General features: G+C 40.2%; 1 protein-coding gene and 1 pseudogene across 1 annotated transcript; one reads left to right on the top strand and one right to left on the bottom strand.

Moving 5' to 3' along the window:
- Positions 1 to 1621: 1621 nt before the first annotated feature.
- Positions 1622 to 6184, top strand: LOC100337970 (olfactory receptor 6C6-like; annotated as a pseudogene).
- Positions 6185 to 6348: 164 nt separating this feature from the next.
- Positions 6349 to 7302, bottom strand: LOC100337716 (olfactory receptor 6C6). Its single transcript, XM_008256710.3, has one exon. The coding sequence runs from the start codon at positions 7291 to 7293 to the stop codon at positions 6349 to 6351; it is 945 nt and encodes a 314-aa protein (XP_008254932.2). The 5' UTR covers positions 7294 to 7302.
- Positions 7303 to 15883: the final 8581 nt, after the last annotated feature.

The following is a 15883-nucleotide window of genomic DNA, read 5'->3' as shown; positions in this document are numbered from 1 at the left end:
AGGCACATTAGCAGATAATTGGATAGGAAGTGGAGGAACCACATCTGGAATGAGTGTTCCCATATGGGATATGAGCACCCCAAGTACTGGCTGAGCCTAGGGCATTGAGACGTCTGCCCCCAGTTTGTGCAATTTAGTGTACATACTACTTGTCATACTGTTTTCTATAATGATCTTGTTGGTTTTGTTTATTAAGACCGTGTAGGAGTCAGAATACAAAAACAGGAAACTACAAAAGAGAAGCAGTCTTTATTTCAGCCAGTGTAAATGATTATTCACTTTTTTTTTTATTTTTATTTTTTTTTGACAGGCAGAGTGGACAGTGAGAGAGAGAGACAGAGAGAAAGGTCTTCCTTTGCCGTTGGTTCACCCTCCAATGGCCGCCGCGGCCGGCGCGCTGCGGCCGGCGCACCGCGCTGATCCGATGGCAGGAGCCAGGAGCCAGGTGCTTTTCCTGGTCTCCCATGGAGTGCAGGGCCCAAGCACCTGGGCCATCCTCCACTGCACTCCCTGGCCACAGCAGAGGGCTGGCCTGGAAGAGGGGCAACCGGGACAGAATCCGGCGCCCCGACCGGGACTAGAACCCGGGGTGCCAGCGCCGCTAGGCGGAGGATTAGCCTAGTGAGCCGCGGCGCCGGCCAATGATTATTCACTTTTTAAAGTTGTCAACTTCTTTATTTTTGATTATATTCACAAACACCACTGGTGATGGGATCATGATCATCCTACAGCAGAGACTCGGTTTAAGTTCCTTTGTAGTTTTCTGTTTGAACTGTTCTCTCTTAGAATTTTCTTGTACTACTACGTTAATCCTTAAGTTGCTAATTATTATGCCAAATGGGATAAAAATTATTTCCTATATCCTTTGTGTTGTTCAGGTAATAAATTACTTGAGATATCACTTAAGTTCAGAAATTCAAAAAATTTAACACATAAATGATCTATTGAGATAAAATGTTTAAAAGATCACAAATTAACACTAACCAAAATGTGGAACTGTATTTCTTTTTTTTAAAAAAGATTTATTTATTTGAAAGAGTTACACACAGAGAGAAGGAGAGGCAGAGAGAGAGAGAGAGAGAGAGAGAGAGAAGTCTTCTATCCACTGGTTCACCCCCCAATTGGCTGCAACAGCTGGAGCTATGCTGATCTGAAACCAGGAGCCAGGAGCTTCTTCCAGGTCTCCCCCGTGGATGCAGGGGCCCAAGGACTTGGGCCATTCTCCACTGCCCTCCCAGGCCATAGCAGATAGCTAGATCGGAAGTAGAGTAGCCGGGAGTCTAATGGGCACCCATATAGGTTGCCGGCACTGCAGGCGGCAACCCCACCCACTATGCCACAGTGCCAGCCCCAGAACTACATTTCTAATGACTGATACCAAGCATTCTGGAAAGTGGTAAGGAGGACATACGTAATTTGGAAGACTCTCTTGCTGTCCTTATAAATGTGATTGATGGGTTCTAGGACATTGTGGTGATCTCTAGGTTGATTTACAAAAGTATGTGCTCATATGTAAGCTTCTGTATAGGAAATTTTCTGTGGCTTAAAGTTAAGAAATGTCTTTTTTTTTGCTGGTGATACTAGTTTTTATTTTGTGTAGATCTGACAAGACAAAGGAGAAATGAAAAATCAATCAGAGGAGATAGAGTTCATTCTACTGGGACTGACAGATGACCCTGTGCTACAAATTGTGATTTTCCTGTTTCTGTTTTCCAATTACATCTTGAGCCTGATGGGGAACTCAGCCATCCTCCTCCTCACCCTGCTGGATCCCCGCCTCAAGACTCCTATGTATTTCTTCCTCCGAAATTTCTCCTTCTTAGAGATTTCCTTTACGACAGCCTGCATTCCACGGTTCCTGATAAGCATTCTGACTGGGGACAGAACCATTTCCTACAATAGCTGTGCAGCTCAACTGTTCTTCTTTTTTTTAATAGCATCACAGAGTTTTACCTCCTGGCTGCCATGTCCTATGACCGCTACGTCGCCATCTGCAAACCGCTGCATTACCCAATCATTATGAACAGCAGAATGTGCTACCAACTTGTACTCGGCTCCTGGGTAACTGGATTCCTGATCATCTTCCCTCTGTTAGTCTTGGGGCTCAAGCTAGACTTCTGTGCTTCCAAAACTATCGATCACTTCCTATGTGACACTTCTCCTATCCTGCAACTCTCATGCACAGACACACATTTCCTAGAATTGATGGCTTTTGTTTTAGCTGTGGTGACACTTGTGGTCACGCTGTTGTTAGTGGTCCTCTCCTATACCCACATCATCAAAACCATCCTAAAATTTCCTTCTGCTCAACAAAGGACCAAGGCCTTTTCCACCTGTTCCTCCCACATGGTGGTCGTCTCTATTACTTATGGGAGCTGTATCTTCATGTACATGAAACCATCAGCAAAGGAAAGGGTAACTTTAACTAAAGGAATAGCAGTGCTCAACACCTCCATTGCCCCGTTACTCAACCCCTTCATTTACACCCTAAGGAACCAGCAGGTAAAAGAAGCTCTCAAGGATATACTTCAAAGAGTTTGTCATGTTCACACCAATGAGACAAAATCCGCGTATATGTAAGGTGCTCCACAATGCCAGACTCAGTTTGCACATCTTACCAGTTGTTGTTTTCTGATACCATAATTGACTTCTAGGCTTTCATTCTGATTGCTTATGTTGTCTTATAGACTGTCTGAAGCCTACAATCAATTGATAGTAATCTATGAAAGAGTCAAAGTATAATTTACCTACAACTGGAGTATTTCTTTATACATGGGGTATTTCCCATATATTTAAATAATTTGTAAACTAGAAGTTTCTTTACTACTTCTGCTTTTATCATGTTTGACAAATTAAGTATATCTTACATAAAGCAGAATATAATCATTTTGAACCAATACATTTAAACACATATTCACACTCATGTAGAAATCTACAGAACATTGGCATTGTACTTCTTAGTCCACTTTGTGTCTTCATAGTCATTTCCTTGCCCACAGGCCACCTCCATATGATGTTCAACTAGGGTACACATTGATGTGTTTCCACTCATAATAGATCAGTTTTGTCTTTTTTAAAAGATTTATTTATTTATTTGAAAGTTAGAGTTACACAGAAAGAGAAGGAGAGGCAGAGAGAGAGAGAGAGGGGTTTTCCATCTGCTGGTTCACTCTCCAATTGGCCCCAATGGCCAGAGCTGCGCCAATCTGAAGCCAGGAGCCAGGATCTTCCGGGTCTCCCATGCAGGTGTAGGGGCCAAAGGACTTGGGCCATCTTCCACTGCTTTCCCAGGACATAGCAGAGAGCTTAATTAGAAGAGGAGCAGCCAGGACTTCAATGGGATACCAGCACTAGAGGCGGCGGCTTTACCGGCTACAAGACAGCACTGGCCCCAGTTTTGTCTTTTAGAGAATTTCTTGTAAAAGAAACCACCTAATAGGAACTTGAGGTCTGGTTTATCTTACTCAGTATCATATTCTTGAGGTTCACCCCAATGATTACCTGTGTCCGTGCTTGTTCTTTTTTTGCTGAAGTCATTTAGCAATGTGTCTGGTGTCTTTGACAGCCAGTTTCCCCTCCTTTCTCCCAACGCCTTGGTATAATTCTCTAAGTAATCTCTCCAAAAGACAGTCACTGACCTTCATCAGTATGAAAAGTGAGTGCATCCCGCGTTCAGAAATGCTGATTCCTGAAAGTCCCTGTCCTTCAATAATGTCCTTTGGATGTAAACTGTCTGACAAATCTGACTCAATTGAAAAGAGTTGCCGTCTTACGTCTTGGTGACTCCCTTCCTGAACTCCCGCCCTGCAAGGCCACGAAGCTGCAGAGTGTGTTCATGGCGGAACAGAAGGGTGCAGGAAAAGCAACATGCCTCTTGTTCCTCATTGAGGGGCACAACTCAGTCCAAATTAACTCCTTCTATTCACTTTTTTGAATGCAGTAGGAACTAGCAATCATCCTGCTCCTGAAGAACTTAGGGATCACATGTCCAAAGACCAGACAGAAATCCGAGCACACTAACACTAACACTAAAGATTTCTTGGTGAAGCTCTGGAAAGAAAAATTCTGGTAAGCTTAGTGGGAGATGGAAGTGACTTTCTGTGATTCCTGCGAAGGTGTCCACCAATAGTCTTAGTGGTAAAGTGTGTCCTTCTCAGTTAGTGCAACTAAGTGGATTTCACATTTGTTCACCAGTCTGAATACAGAGACCTTCAAGAACTATTGCTGGCCAGCGCCGTGGCTCACTAGGCTAATCCTCCGCCTTGCAGCACCGGCACACCGGGTTCTAGTCCCAGTCGGGGTACCGGATTCTGTCCCGGTTGCCCCTCTTCCAGGCCAGCTCTCTGCTGTGGCCTTCCATCTACTGGTTCACTCTCCAGATGGCCCCAATGGCCGGAGCTGTGCTGATTCCAAGCCAGGAGCTTCTTCCAGGTCTCCCACGTGGGTGCTGGGGCCCAGGGACTTGGGCCATCTTCCACTGCTTTCCCAGGCCTTAGCAGAGAGCTGTATTGGAAGTGGAACAGCCGGGACTAGAACTGGCGTCCATATGGGATGCTGCTTCTTCAGGCTAGGGCTTTAACCTGCTGTGCCACAGCACCTGCCCCAAGTGAAAGCTTTTTAAAGATAAGGATTGAGCCCCACAGGGTACCTGGGAAATGGCAGCTACATAGTTTTGATATATTCAGTTACCCAAAAAATTCCATACAGCCAGTTACAGTTGCACCAGGTGGGCTTTATTCAAGTCATGGTTTCTAGAAACAGATAGCAAAAGGGAAGGATTGTATAAAACTGGAGAATAGTTGGTGGGCATTTGGTGTAGCTGGTTAAAGCGGTGTTGTGAGGCTGTATCTCAAGTCAGAGAGGTTAGGTTTGAGCCCTGGCTCTGATTCTGATTGCAGCTCTCTGCTAGCACACACACTGGGATATATCAGGAGATAGCTCAAGTATTTGGGTCCCTGTTACTCATGTGGGAGATCTGGGTTGAGTTCTGGGCTCCCGGTTTCAGCTTGGCCCAACCATCACTGTTTTGAGCAGTTGGGAAGTGAACTAGAGTATGGAAGGTCTCTCTATGTCTATTTGTCTCTGTCTCTTGATCTTTCAAATAAAAATGAAAAAAAAAATGGGACTAAGAAGACACCCACATCCCATATCAGAGTACCTAGGTTCACATTCTGGTTCCAGCTCCCAATTCCATCTCCCTGCTAATGCAAACCCTGGGAGACAGCAGGGATGACTTGTGTAATGTGGACAACCTGGATTGAGTTCTCAGCTTTTGTCTTCGGCCTGACCCAGCCCTTGTCATTGATTGCTAGGCAAGCAACAGTCAGCAGCTTGTTTCTCTCTCTCTCTCTCTCTCTGTGTGTGTCTATCTAGGTTTCCCAAATAATAATTGAAGAAATAAAATAATATGTGTAATAATATGGCAGGTACTCAAAACACTAAAGTTAGTTTTATCGTATGACCCAGCTTCTCACTTCTTTGTACATACCTGAAATTAAATCAGCATATAAGATACTTGAACTCCCCAGTCCATTACAGCAATATTAACAATAGCCAAGATATGGGATCAACCTACGTGTCCACTGATGGAAAAGATGAAAAAAGAAAATATGGGCAGGTGCCGCGGCTCACTAGTCTCATCCTCCGCCTTGCGGCACCGGCACACCGAGTTCTAGTCCCATTCGGGGCGCCGGATTCTGTCCCGGTTGCCCCTCTTCCAGGCCAGCTCTCTGCTGTGGCCAGGGAGTGCCGTGGAGGATGGCCCAAGTGCTTGGGCCCTGCACCCCATGGGAGACCAGGAGAAGTACCTGGCTGTTGCCATTGGATCAGCATGGTGCGCCAGCCGCGGCGGCCATTGGAGGGTGAACCAACGGCAAAGGAAGACCTTTCTCTCTGTCTCTCTCTCTCTCACTGTCCACTCTGCCTGTCAAAAAAAGAAAAAAAAAAGAAAAATAAAAAAGAAAATATGACGTTGGAAGATTATTTAGCCACAAAAGGGATGAAATGCTGACATTTGCAACAAAATGTATGGAGCTGGACACCACTATATTAATTGAAGTAAGCCAGACACAGGTACACAGAGACCTCATGTTAGTTACACACACATGCACACACAGAGCTCTGAAAAAATTATGGAAAGGAAGTCACGTTAGTGAGAACTGAAGTATTTCATAAGAAAGAGTAGACTGTAAAGGAGTGCAACAGAGTGGAACAGAGCCACAAGGTTCTTCAAGTGAGTTTCCTACATGAGATCATTCACAAGGTAGAAAGACATGATGGAAAGAAATGTATGAAATGTCTTTTTTTTTCCCCATATTTTATGGTAAAGTTGTACTTGGGGTGATATCCCTAAAATGTTTTTCTTGAAAAGCTCAAGATTTTTTGTTTTACATCCCAGAAGACATCTTTCACCTGCTGGTTCCTCAGGGTATAAATGAAGGGATTCAGAAGAGGGGCAATTGAAGTATACAGCAAAGCAACACCTTTGGATACAGTCACCCTTTCTTTTGCTGATGGTTTAATATACATAAAGATGCAGCTGCCATATGTCATGGAGACCACAATCATGTGGGAAGTACAGGTGGAAAAAGCTTTTTTCCTTTGCTGGGCAGAAGGAAATTTCAGAATGGTCTTAATGATGCAAGCATAAGAGATAATCACCAACACCAATGTGACCCCAAGTGTCACCAGAGCTAAGACCAAAGACATCAACTCTAGTACATGGGTATCCGAGCAAGATATTTGCAGGATAGGAGAAGTTTCACACATAAAGTGGTCAATTATTTTGGAAGCACAGAAATCTAGCTTGAGCCCCAAGACTAACGGAGGAAAGATGATCAGGAATCCAGTTACCCAGGAGCTGAGTACTAGCTGGTAGCACACTTTGCCATTCATAATGATCAGGTAATGCAGAGGTTTGCAGATGGCGACATAGCGGTCATAGGACATGGCAGCCAGGAGGTAAAACTCTGTAACTCCCAGTAGAAGAATAAAAAATAATTGAGCTATGCAATTATTATAGGAGATGGTTTTGTCTTTAGTCACAATGGTTAGCAAGAATCTTGGGATGCACACAGTTGTAAATATGATCTCCAGAAAGGAGAAATTTCGGAGAAAGAAATACATTGGAGTCTTGAGGCGAAGATCCAGAAGAGTGAGGAGGATGATGACCACATTTCCCATCAGGCTCAAGGTGTAGTTGAGAAATAGAAACAGAAAAAGCACAACTTGCAGCTGTGGGTTATCTGTCAATCCTAAAAGAATGAACTGGATTTCCATTGACCGGTTCTTCATTTTTTCTTCTGTGAGCCTTGTCAAATTTGCTTTGGGAAAAAGGAGAAAAATTAGAATATATTCATATACAGACACAGACACTCATATATATTTATGCATTGAAGGAGACTTCAAGAAGTTCATGGAAAATGAATGCTATGAGAAATATAGCCACAGGGTTCAAAATGTTTTGTACAAATGTAATATTTTAATTCCATTTTCCTACAAAAATTCTAAAGTATCCTCATAGGTATTAGTACTTACTTAACACAGAAAAATACATCTTCTCAAATATATCCATTTAGAAATATTTTCTATAGCCTAAAACTAAATATGACACATATTTACACACTATAGATTAATGCAAAATCCCCTCTCATCTATGACTTCTTTTTGTGAAATTCCTAAGAATTTGACTCCAGAACCTGAATTATAGATATTATCAGTATATATTGATTTTTGCTATCAATCCTAAATGGATGCTGCTTTCCATGTATACTTTAAATCAAACCACAGTGATTATTTAAAATTCATTTTTCTATTTTTTTGATCATAGCTAGGAAAATTGCAGTAAATTGATTTGTTTTTCCAGGATAAGCATCAGGATGATGTTTGAAAATGAAGATTTATGACCGTATTACAAGTCTTGTGCTTTTCAGTGACTGAAGATATATCAGTGTCTAACAGGTAAAGATGTTAGTTTCAAGAGTTTTGAAATTTTCTCTACAGTGAGAGTACACCATTATTATAAAAGTTCTTGATGTGCTTTTTTGTATTAAAATGACAGTGATTACCACCAAATAAGGCAAACAAAGCATAATAAAGGCTAAAATATCAATAAGTTGTAACTTCTTTTTTTTTTGACAGATGAGTTAGACAGTGAGAGAGAGAAAGAGAGACAGAGAGAAAGGTCTTCCTTCCATTGGTTCACCCCCCAAATGGTCGCTATGGCCGGCGCTGCACCGATCTGAAGCATGGTCTCCCATGTGGGTGCAGGGGCCCAAGCACTTGGGCCATCCTCCACTGCCCTCCCGGGCCACAGCAGAGAGCTGGACTGGAAGAGGAGCAACCGGAAATAGAACTGGCGCCCATGTGGGATGCTGGCGCTGCAGGCAGAGGATTAGCCAAGTGAGCCACTGTGCCAGCCCCAATAAGTTGTAATTTCAATAAAATTACTATGTGCTCTTCTCATTCACCCTTTTGAAATTTATTTTTATGTGTCTGTGTAATTTTGATTTTTTTTACTTCTTCCACATATTTTTTTTTTTTTTGACAGGCAGAGTGGACAGTGAGAGAGAGAGACAGAGAGAAAGGTCTTCCTTTTGCCGTTGGTTCACCCTCCAATGGCCGCCGCGGCCGGCGCGCTGCGGCCGGCGCACCGCGCTGATCCGATGGCAGGAGCCAGGAGCCAGGTGCTTTTCCTGGTCTCCCATGGGGTGCAGGGCCCAAGCACCTGGGCCATCCTCCACTGCACTCCCTGGCCACAGCAGAGGGCTGGCCTGGAAGAGGGGCAACCGGGACAGAATCCGGCGCCCCGACCGGGACTAGAACCCGGGGTGCCGGCGCCGCTAGGCGGAGGATTAGCCTAGTGAGCCGCGGCGCCGGCCTACTTCTTCCATATTTTTAAGCTATTCAATATCCTGGTAAAAATTTTAACTTCTATATTGTTTTCTGCAGATAGCAATTCAATTTAGTCCTATGTCGAGCTCTTCTCATTACTTTAACTATGTCAACTACTTCATCATGTGCCTTGTTTGTGGACTTTTAAAAGAGATGTTCACTATTCTCTCTTCCTTATCTTTAGTCTTTTCCATTTCTCTCATTTATCTTGCTATCTTTTCCATATACTGCTTTTAGAATTTTTGATTTGGAAGAAGATAACATTTATATTTTTATGTACAATATTATCTTCTAAACAGATATTACTGAGTGTTTTAAAATGATAGCACACATATATTTCTGATACATATCTACACACACACACGTTTTATATCTAAAACTTCCACTCTTACTCTACTTGTTATTTGAAGCAGTTTCTTGGAGTTAGTCAAACAATTTCTATACCAGGAGAGTTTAGTACTCTGATCTAGAACAATTATCTTATCTTAGGTTATAAGCAAGAGTTCCTCAGTGTTTTTCTGTATCACATCACTCACGTGAACAGAATCTACCTACTTCATGAATAGAATCAGAGAAAATGAAACATAGGTGCCATAGTTTGTGAATACATTTTCACACCTATTGATACATACCAATGAAACTAACTTATAATTTTAAAAGAATTAAAAATTAAAAATTCTATCCTCAAATGCAACACTCTGAATTGAATTTACAGTTCATACACCTTAGTTTCTGGATTTGAAATTAAGTTAAAATATAATTAACCTATCTTTTGGCTTACCGTTTATTTCTCTTTGTGAATGAGATGTATACTAACAAAACTGATGACAATTTTATGTTCTTTCATGCCCCTATTTTGCTATCCAGTCGGGAGATCTACTCCCAGTGAGTTTTCTTTGGAGAGGCAACACGTACACTGTGCTTCTGTAAGAATTTCCATGTTCTCTTAAATTCATGCTCACTGTGTAACTTGGAACTCAGGTATCAATCATTTTAATGATGATCTCCCTTTCATTCTAGGTAAGTTGAACTTCTTCAAATTTGTGCTTATGGTTGAAATAATGATCATTCAAAAGCCTTCTGCTAAATGTTCTCTCTCAAGTAAAATAACTGTAAAAAAATAAAATCAAGAAATCATCTGCTGAAAAATAAACACTTTCCAAGAAAGAGATCCCACGTAGCCAACTACACACTTATGAAATGCTGCAGCCTTATCCCTTTGTACTTAGTATAAACTCAAGGGAATCTATTGAAATAAAACAAAACCAAACTCTTCTGTGGGGATCAATGTTATAAAAGTACTAATTATTTTGGTGACAAAAAAGCAAAACGCTGTAGTCTACTTTAAGTAAGAGCTGAAGAGAATGTGTCCCAGAGGTGTATCACAAGTGGTTTAGATAAATCAAGAAACACTTAGCAGTAATATCAACAGTTGAATCTCCCTGGAAAAAATGAAAAACCCCAAGATGATTTCTATAAACTGTGTAATGAACTACTGATACACAAACACATGAGTGATTCTTAAAAGCAGAGTACTAAATAAAGGAAACGTGTATAAAACTGCTTCATAATCATGCAACAATATTGTACAGTAAACTGTAGGGACAAAAATCTGATCAGTGGTTCTCCAGGCTGAGAGTGAGGGAAGAAAAGAGATACAGAGACGCTATACAGGAATTATTCAGTGATGAACATGTTTATACTTTATTATTCTGGTAGTGCTTGACTATACCTGTTTTCAAAAGTTCATAAAACCATGTAGTCACAGAAGTGAACTTCGCTGTTAAATTCAACTGCAGTCATCTTGTACCAAGAATATTTGAATATCATTTGCCTTGTTTTTGACAGGCTATTTAGAAGATGATTTAAGCTTTGAAGATTTCGCTGCCTAATAAGACAGCTTTTAGTTAAATGTGGATATATATATATATATATATACACACAATCTACTTAGGAGCACATAAGTACACTCATAAATATAAATATTTTTAATATATTTAATATTAAATTTTAATTTTATATATACTATTTAATATGTATAATATATATTTCAAGTAATTAAAATTGAATAAAATTAAACATTCCACTAGCCACACTGCAAGTGTTAAATAGCTACAGTATCAAATGTTTACCACTATTACACAAAATGGCCTTAATAATTTTCATTATGATAAGAACACTTAACATATCTACTCTATTAGTAAATATTTTGTGCACAAACAGCAGCATTAAATGTATGCACTAGGATACACAGCAGATCTTTAGGATCCACCTTGCATAACTGTAAAGTTATACCTTATGAAATACAAATGCCATTTCCCAACATCTTCCTACTCTCTGCTTCTAGAAGTTGCATTATTTTGGATCCCTCATAAATGGAATAATACAGTAATATATATGGAATCCTGTGGGGTCAGCTGATCCTTTTTATCCTCCAACCAGCCACACATCCAGTTGGTAACAGCTGCCTTGGGCTGTGAGTCCACCGTGGCACCAGAAACACCATAGCAGTGAGGGCTTTGGTTCTACTCCCATGCTGTACCCTTCTCAGTAGGCTGTGAGCTCTGGACATGGTCTAGAATTCTGTATTGGTGATCACAAGACTAGGTACTAGGGCCTACCCCAGCCACAGTAATAAGGTTGTAGGAATGGACGGTCCATTTGTAGATACTCCCTAGTTCATCCTGAAACAGAACTAACTGAATATTTGAACATATCTGAGCCTGGAGCATGTTCTGTCATGAAATAATGACAACACCCCGACAGCAGATCTGTGGAAAACCTCAAAATTAAGGAACATTTAGAGCTAAAACACAAGTCTTAAAGGCTCAAAGAAAATTAGCAGACTGCTTAGAATTTCAGAAAGGACAGTCACAAATGAAGCCAGAGATATTGTAAATAATCCTTCAATATGAAGACAATGCCGTACATCAACAAGCATCAAGAATACTCAGGGAATCGTGACATCCCTAATGAACAAAATAAAGTACCAGAAAACAACCACCTAGGACCTGAGGCTTTCAAATGCTCAGATGCAGAATACAAAACAGCAATTTTAAGGGCACTCAATAAGCTTCAAGAGAACGCAGAAAATTATTTAATACTCCAACAGAAAATCTTGATAGAGAGATGGAAATAACTCTTAAAAAGTTAAATTGAAATCCTTGGATGGAAAAGTACACTAAGTGAAACTTAGAACATGATAGAAGTCATAAATCTTTTAAAAGACTAAGCAGAAGAAATAATCAGTTTTCTCTGACTATTTGAAAATACATGATGGAGGAGAGAGAAGGGAAGAAAGGAATCAGGAGGAATGTCGAAAGCTTAAGGGAACTCTGGGCAAAAAAGAACAAATGTCCAGGTTACTGGAGTTAACGAAGGGCTTGAGAATGCCAAAGCGATTAAAACTATATTCAGTGTGATAATAACAGAAAAATTTCCAAGTCTAATGTAAAAGTATTCATGAACAGTGATGTCAGAAGCCAACAGTGAGATTCAACCCTACTAAACCTGTCCCAAGACAAAGTATGATTAAACTCTCCAACCGTAAAAATAAAGACAGAGTTCTCAAACATGCAAAGAAAAGATGTCCCAATTCTCCTTGTGGAAGACTCTAGCAACATTACAGGCCAGGGGAGAGAAGGGTGAAACTCTCACTGGACTGAAGACTAGCCTAGAAAACTGTATTCAGCAAAATTGCTTAATATATGTAGAGGCATACAGGCATTCCCATACTATCAAAAGCTGAGATGATTTATCATCACCGGAATTGTCTTACAAGAAATGCTAAAGGGCATTCTTCAAACGAAAGGAAAGAGATGATAATGAGGAAAAAGAGTACATCAGAAGGTAGCAACCTCACTGGCAAGAGTAACTGAACTAGCAAGGCTGGAATGCTCTGATACTGTAGACATGATGCGTAGATCTCTCATATTTTAGTATGGAGACTAAAAATCAAAGGAATTCAGAAAATATTGACTAGATTAGTATGCCAACATATAGGCACATTTTATGGGAAGAGATAAAATGGGATATCAAATATTGAAAATTGGAGCCTGTGTTTTGGGGAGACAGGGTTAAGTCACTGCTTGCCTGCCCAGCCTCCGGTATCCACCATTATATTTTTAATTTCTATGAGATCATCTATTGTTTCTATTCTCCAAATATGAGTGAAAAATATCACAAGTATCACATGGTGTTTGTCCTTCTGTGTTTGGTTTATTTGGCTTAACCCAATGATCTCTGGTGTTGTTGATGTGGCAGCAAAGGACAAGAACTGAGTAGTATTCCATTGTGCTTAGTTACCGCATTTTCTTTATTCACACATCAACTGATGGACACTAAATTTTTTTTCTCATTTCTGGGCTATTGTGAATATTGCTGCAATAAACATAGGAATGCAGATTTCTCTTCAATAGACTCTTCATTGCCCTTGGATATATACCAAGAAATGAGATTGCTGGGTCATATGTTAGTTCTATTTTTAGTTTTTTGAAGAATCTCTATACTATTTTCCACAATGGGTGTATCAAATTACATTCCCATCGACAGGGTACCAGGGTTCACTTTTGTCCACAGCCTTCCTGGCCTTTGTTTTCATTTGTGCTGTTGATAATAGCCAATCGAGCTGAGGTGAAGTGGTGTCTTATTGTAGTTATCATTTGCATTTCCTTAATGATTAGAAATGTTGAGCAGTTTTTCATGAACCCCTTGGTCCTTTATTTGTCTTTATTGAGAAATATCTGTTCAGATCTTTCACTCATTTTTAACTGGATTATTTGTGTTGTTGGGGTTCCTTGTGTAAACTAGTTATCAACCCCTTGTTACATGTGTAACTATCTTTTCCCATTGTTTAGGTTGTCTCTTCACTTTCATTTTTTTTCTTTTTCTGTGCCAAAGCTTTTTTTTTTATTTTATTTATTTCAAGACAGAGTAACAAAGAGAGAGGGAGAGACTGAGAGAAAGAAATCTTCTGTCTGCTGGTTCACTATCCAAATGGCTACAATGTCCAAGACTGGGTCAGGCCAAGGCCAGAAGCCAGAAACACTTTCAGGGTCTCCCATGTAGGTAGCAGGGGCCCAAACACTGGGGTGCCAGTCCACTGCTTTCCCATGAGCATTAGTAGGAAGCTGGATCAAAAGCAGAGCACCTAGGACTCAAACCGACACTCTGATAGGGGACGTTAGTAACACAGGCTGCGGCTTATCCTCCTAGGTCACAATGCTTCCCTCCCTCAAAGGTTTTGAATCTGATGGAATTTCATTTGTCTACTTTTGCTGGAGATTGTTATACTTTTTTGGTCTGATCCAAAAAAAAAAAAATCCTAGCCCATTCTAATGTCCTAAAGCATGTATCCTATATTTTCTTCTAGTAGTTTCAAAGTTTCAGGTCAGACATGTAGGTCTTCAATATTTTGAACTGATTTTTAGTCATTTGTAGGGGTCTAGTTTCATTCTCGTGCTTGTGTATATTTAATTTTCCCAGCATTATTTATTGAAAATACTGTCACACTAATGTGTGTTCTTAGGATATTTGTCAATGATCAGTTCTCCATAGCTGCATGCATTTATTTTGGGGTCCTTATTTTTAATTACTTTAATTACTTTGGAGTCCTTGTTTTAATCACTATGGCTTTGTCTAGTCTATCTTTTGTTATTCCACACAAATCTCAGGACTGTTTTTGAGGATCCTGTCAAAAATATCATTGGCAATTTGATAGAAATTATATGGAGTGTATAAAAATATATAGTTTTTGTACATGGTAGAAATAACACTTTTTAATCTGAAAACTGAGAAGTAGGAGTACTTCTGATCAAGGTTATATTTCAATAGATTCAGTTCCCTCCCCAGACTAAAAATTCTATATGGATCTAACTAGAGAGAACTCTGGACTAGAAATATTAACAGAGGACTTTTTTTCACTTTTATTTATTAAATATAAATTTCCACAGTACAGTTTATGGTTTTCAATGGCTTCCCCCCCATAACTTCCCTCCCATGCGCAACCCTCCCATCTCCCGCTCCCTCTCCCATTCCATTCACGTCAAGATTCATTTTCAATTCTCTTTATATAGAGAAGATAAATTTAGTATATATTAAGTAAAGATTTCAATGGTTTGCACCCACACAGAAACATAAAGTGTAAAATACTTTTTCAGTACTAGTTATAGCATTAATTCACATTGAACAACACATTAAGGACGGAGACCTACATAGGGAGTAAGTGCACAGTGACTCCTGTTGTTGACTTAACAAATTGACACTCTTGTTTATGGTGTCAGTAATTATCCTAGGCTCTTGTCATGAGTTGCCAAGGCTATGGAAGCCTTTTGAGTTCGCTGACACCAATCTTATTTAGACAAGGTCATAGTCAAAGTGGAAGTTCTCTCCTCCCTTCAGAGAAAGGTACCTACTTCTTTGATGGCCCGTTCTTTCCACTGGGATCTCACTTGCAGAGATCTTTCATTTAGGTCTTTATTTTTTGCCAGAGTGTCTTGGCTTTCCGTGCCTAAAATACTCTTATGGGCTCTTCAGCCAGATCCGAATGCCTTAAGGGCTGATTCTGAGGCCAGAGTGCTGTTTAGGACAACTGAACAGAGTACTTTTTAAGGTTGGTGCTCTTGGAAAGTCATTGCCCAAATTTCATATTATCTCTAACCTAGGTTGTTAGGGAACTAAGCTATTCAATGAAAAAGCAATACAAATAGAATGCAAGAACACATCAGAAAGATCATCCACCCAGACCAAGTGGGATTTTTCCCTGGTATTCAGGGATGGTTCAATGTTCTCAAATCAATCAATGTGATACACCACATTAAGAGACTGCAGAAGAAAAACCATATGATTATCTCAATAGACACAGAGAAAGCATTTGATAAAACACAACACACCCTTTCATGATGAAAACTCTAAGCAAACTGGGTATGGAAGGAACATTCTTCAAAACAATCAATGCAATTTATGAAAAAACCACGGCCAGCATCCTATTGAA

The sequence above is a fragment of the Oryctolagus cuniculus genome, chromosome 11, assembly GCF_051225735.1.
Source record: "Oryctolagus cuniculus isolate XC-2025 breed Fujian yellow rabbit chromosome 11, ASM5122573v1, whole genome shotgun sequence".
NCBI classification, from domain to species: domain Eukaryota; kingdom Metazoa; phylum Chordata; class Mammalia; order Lagomorpha; family Leporidae; genus Oryctolagus; species Oryctolagus cuniculus.
This window is presented reverse-complemented; position numbering and strand designations above follow the sequence as displayed.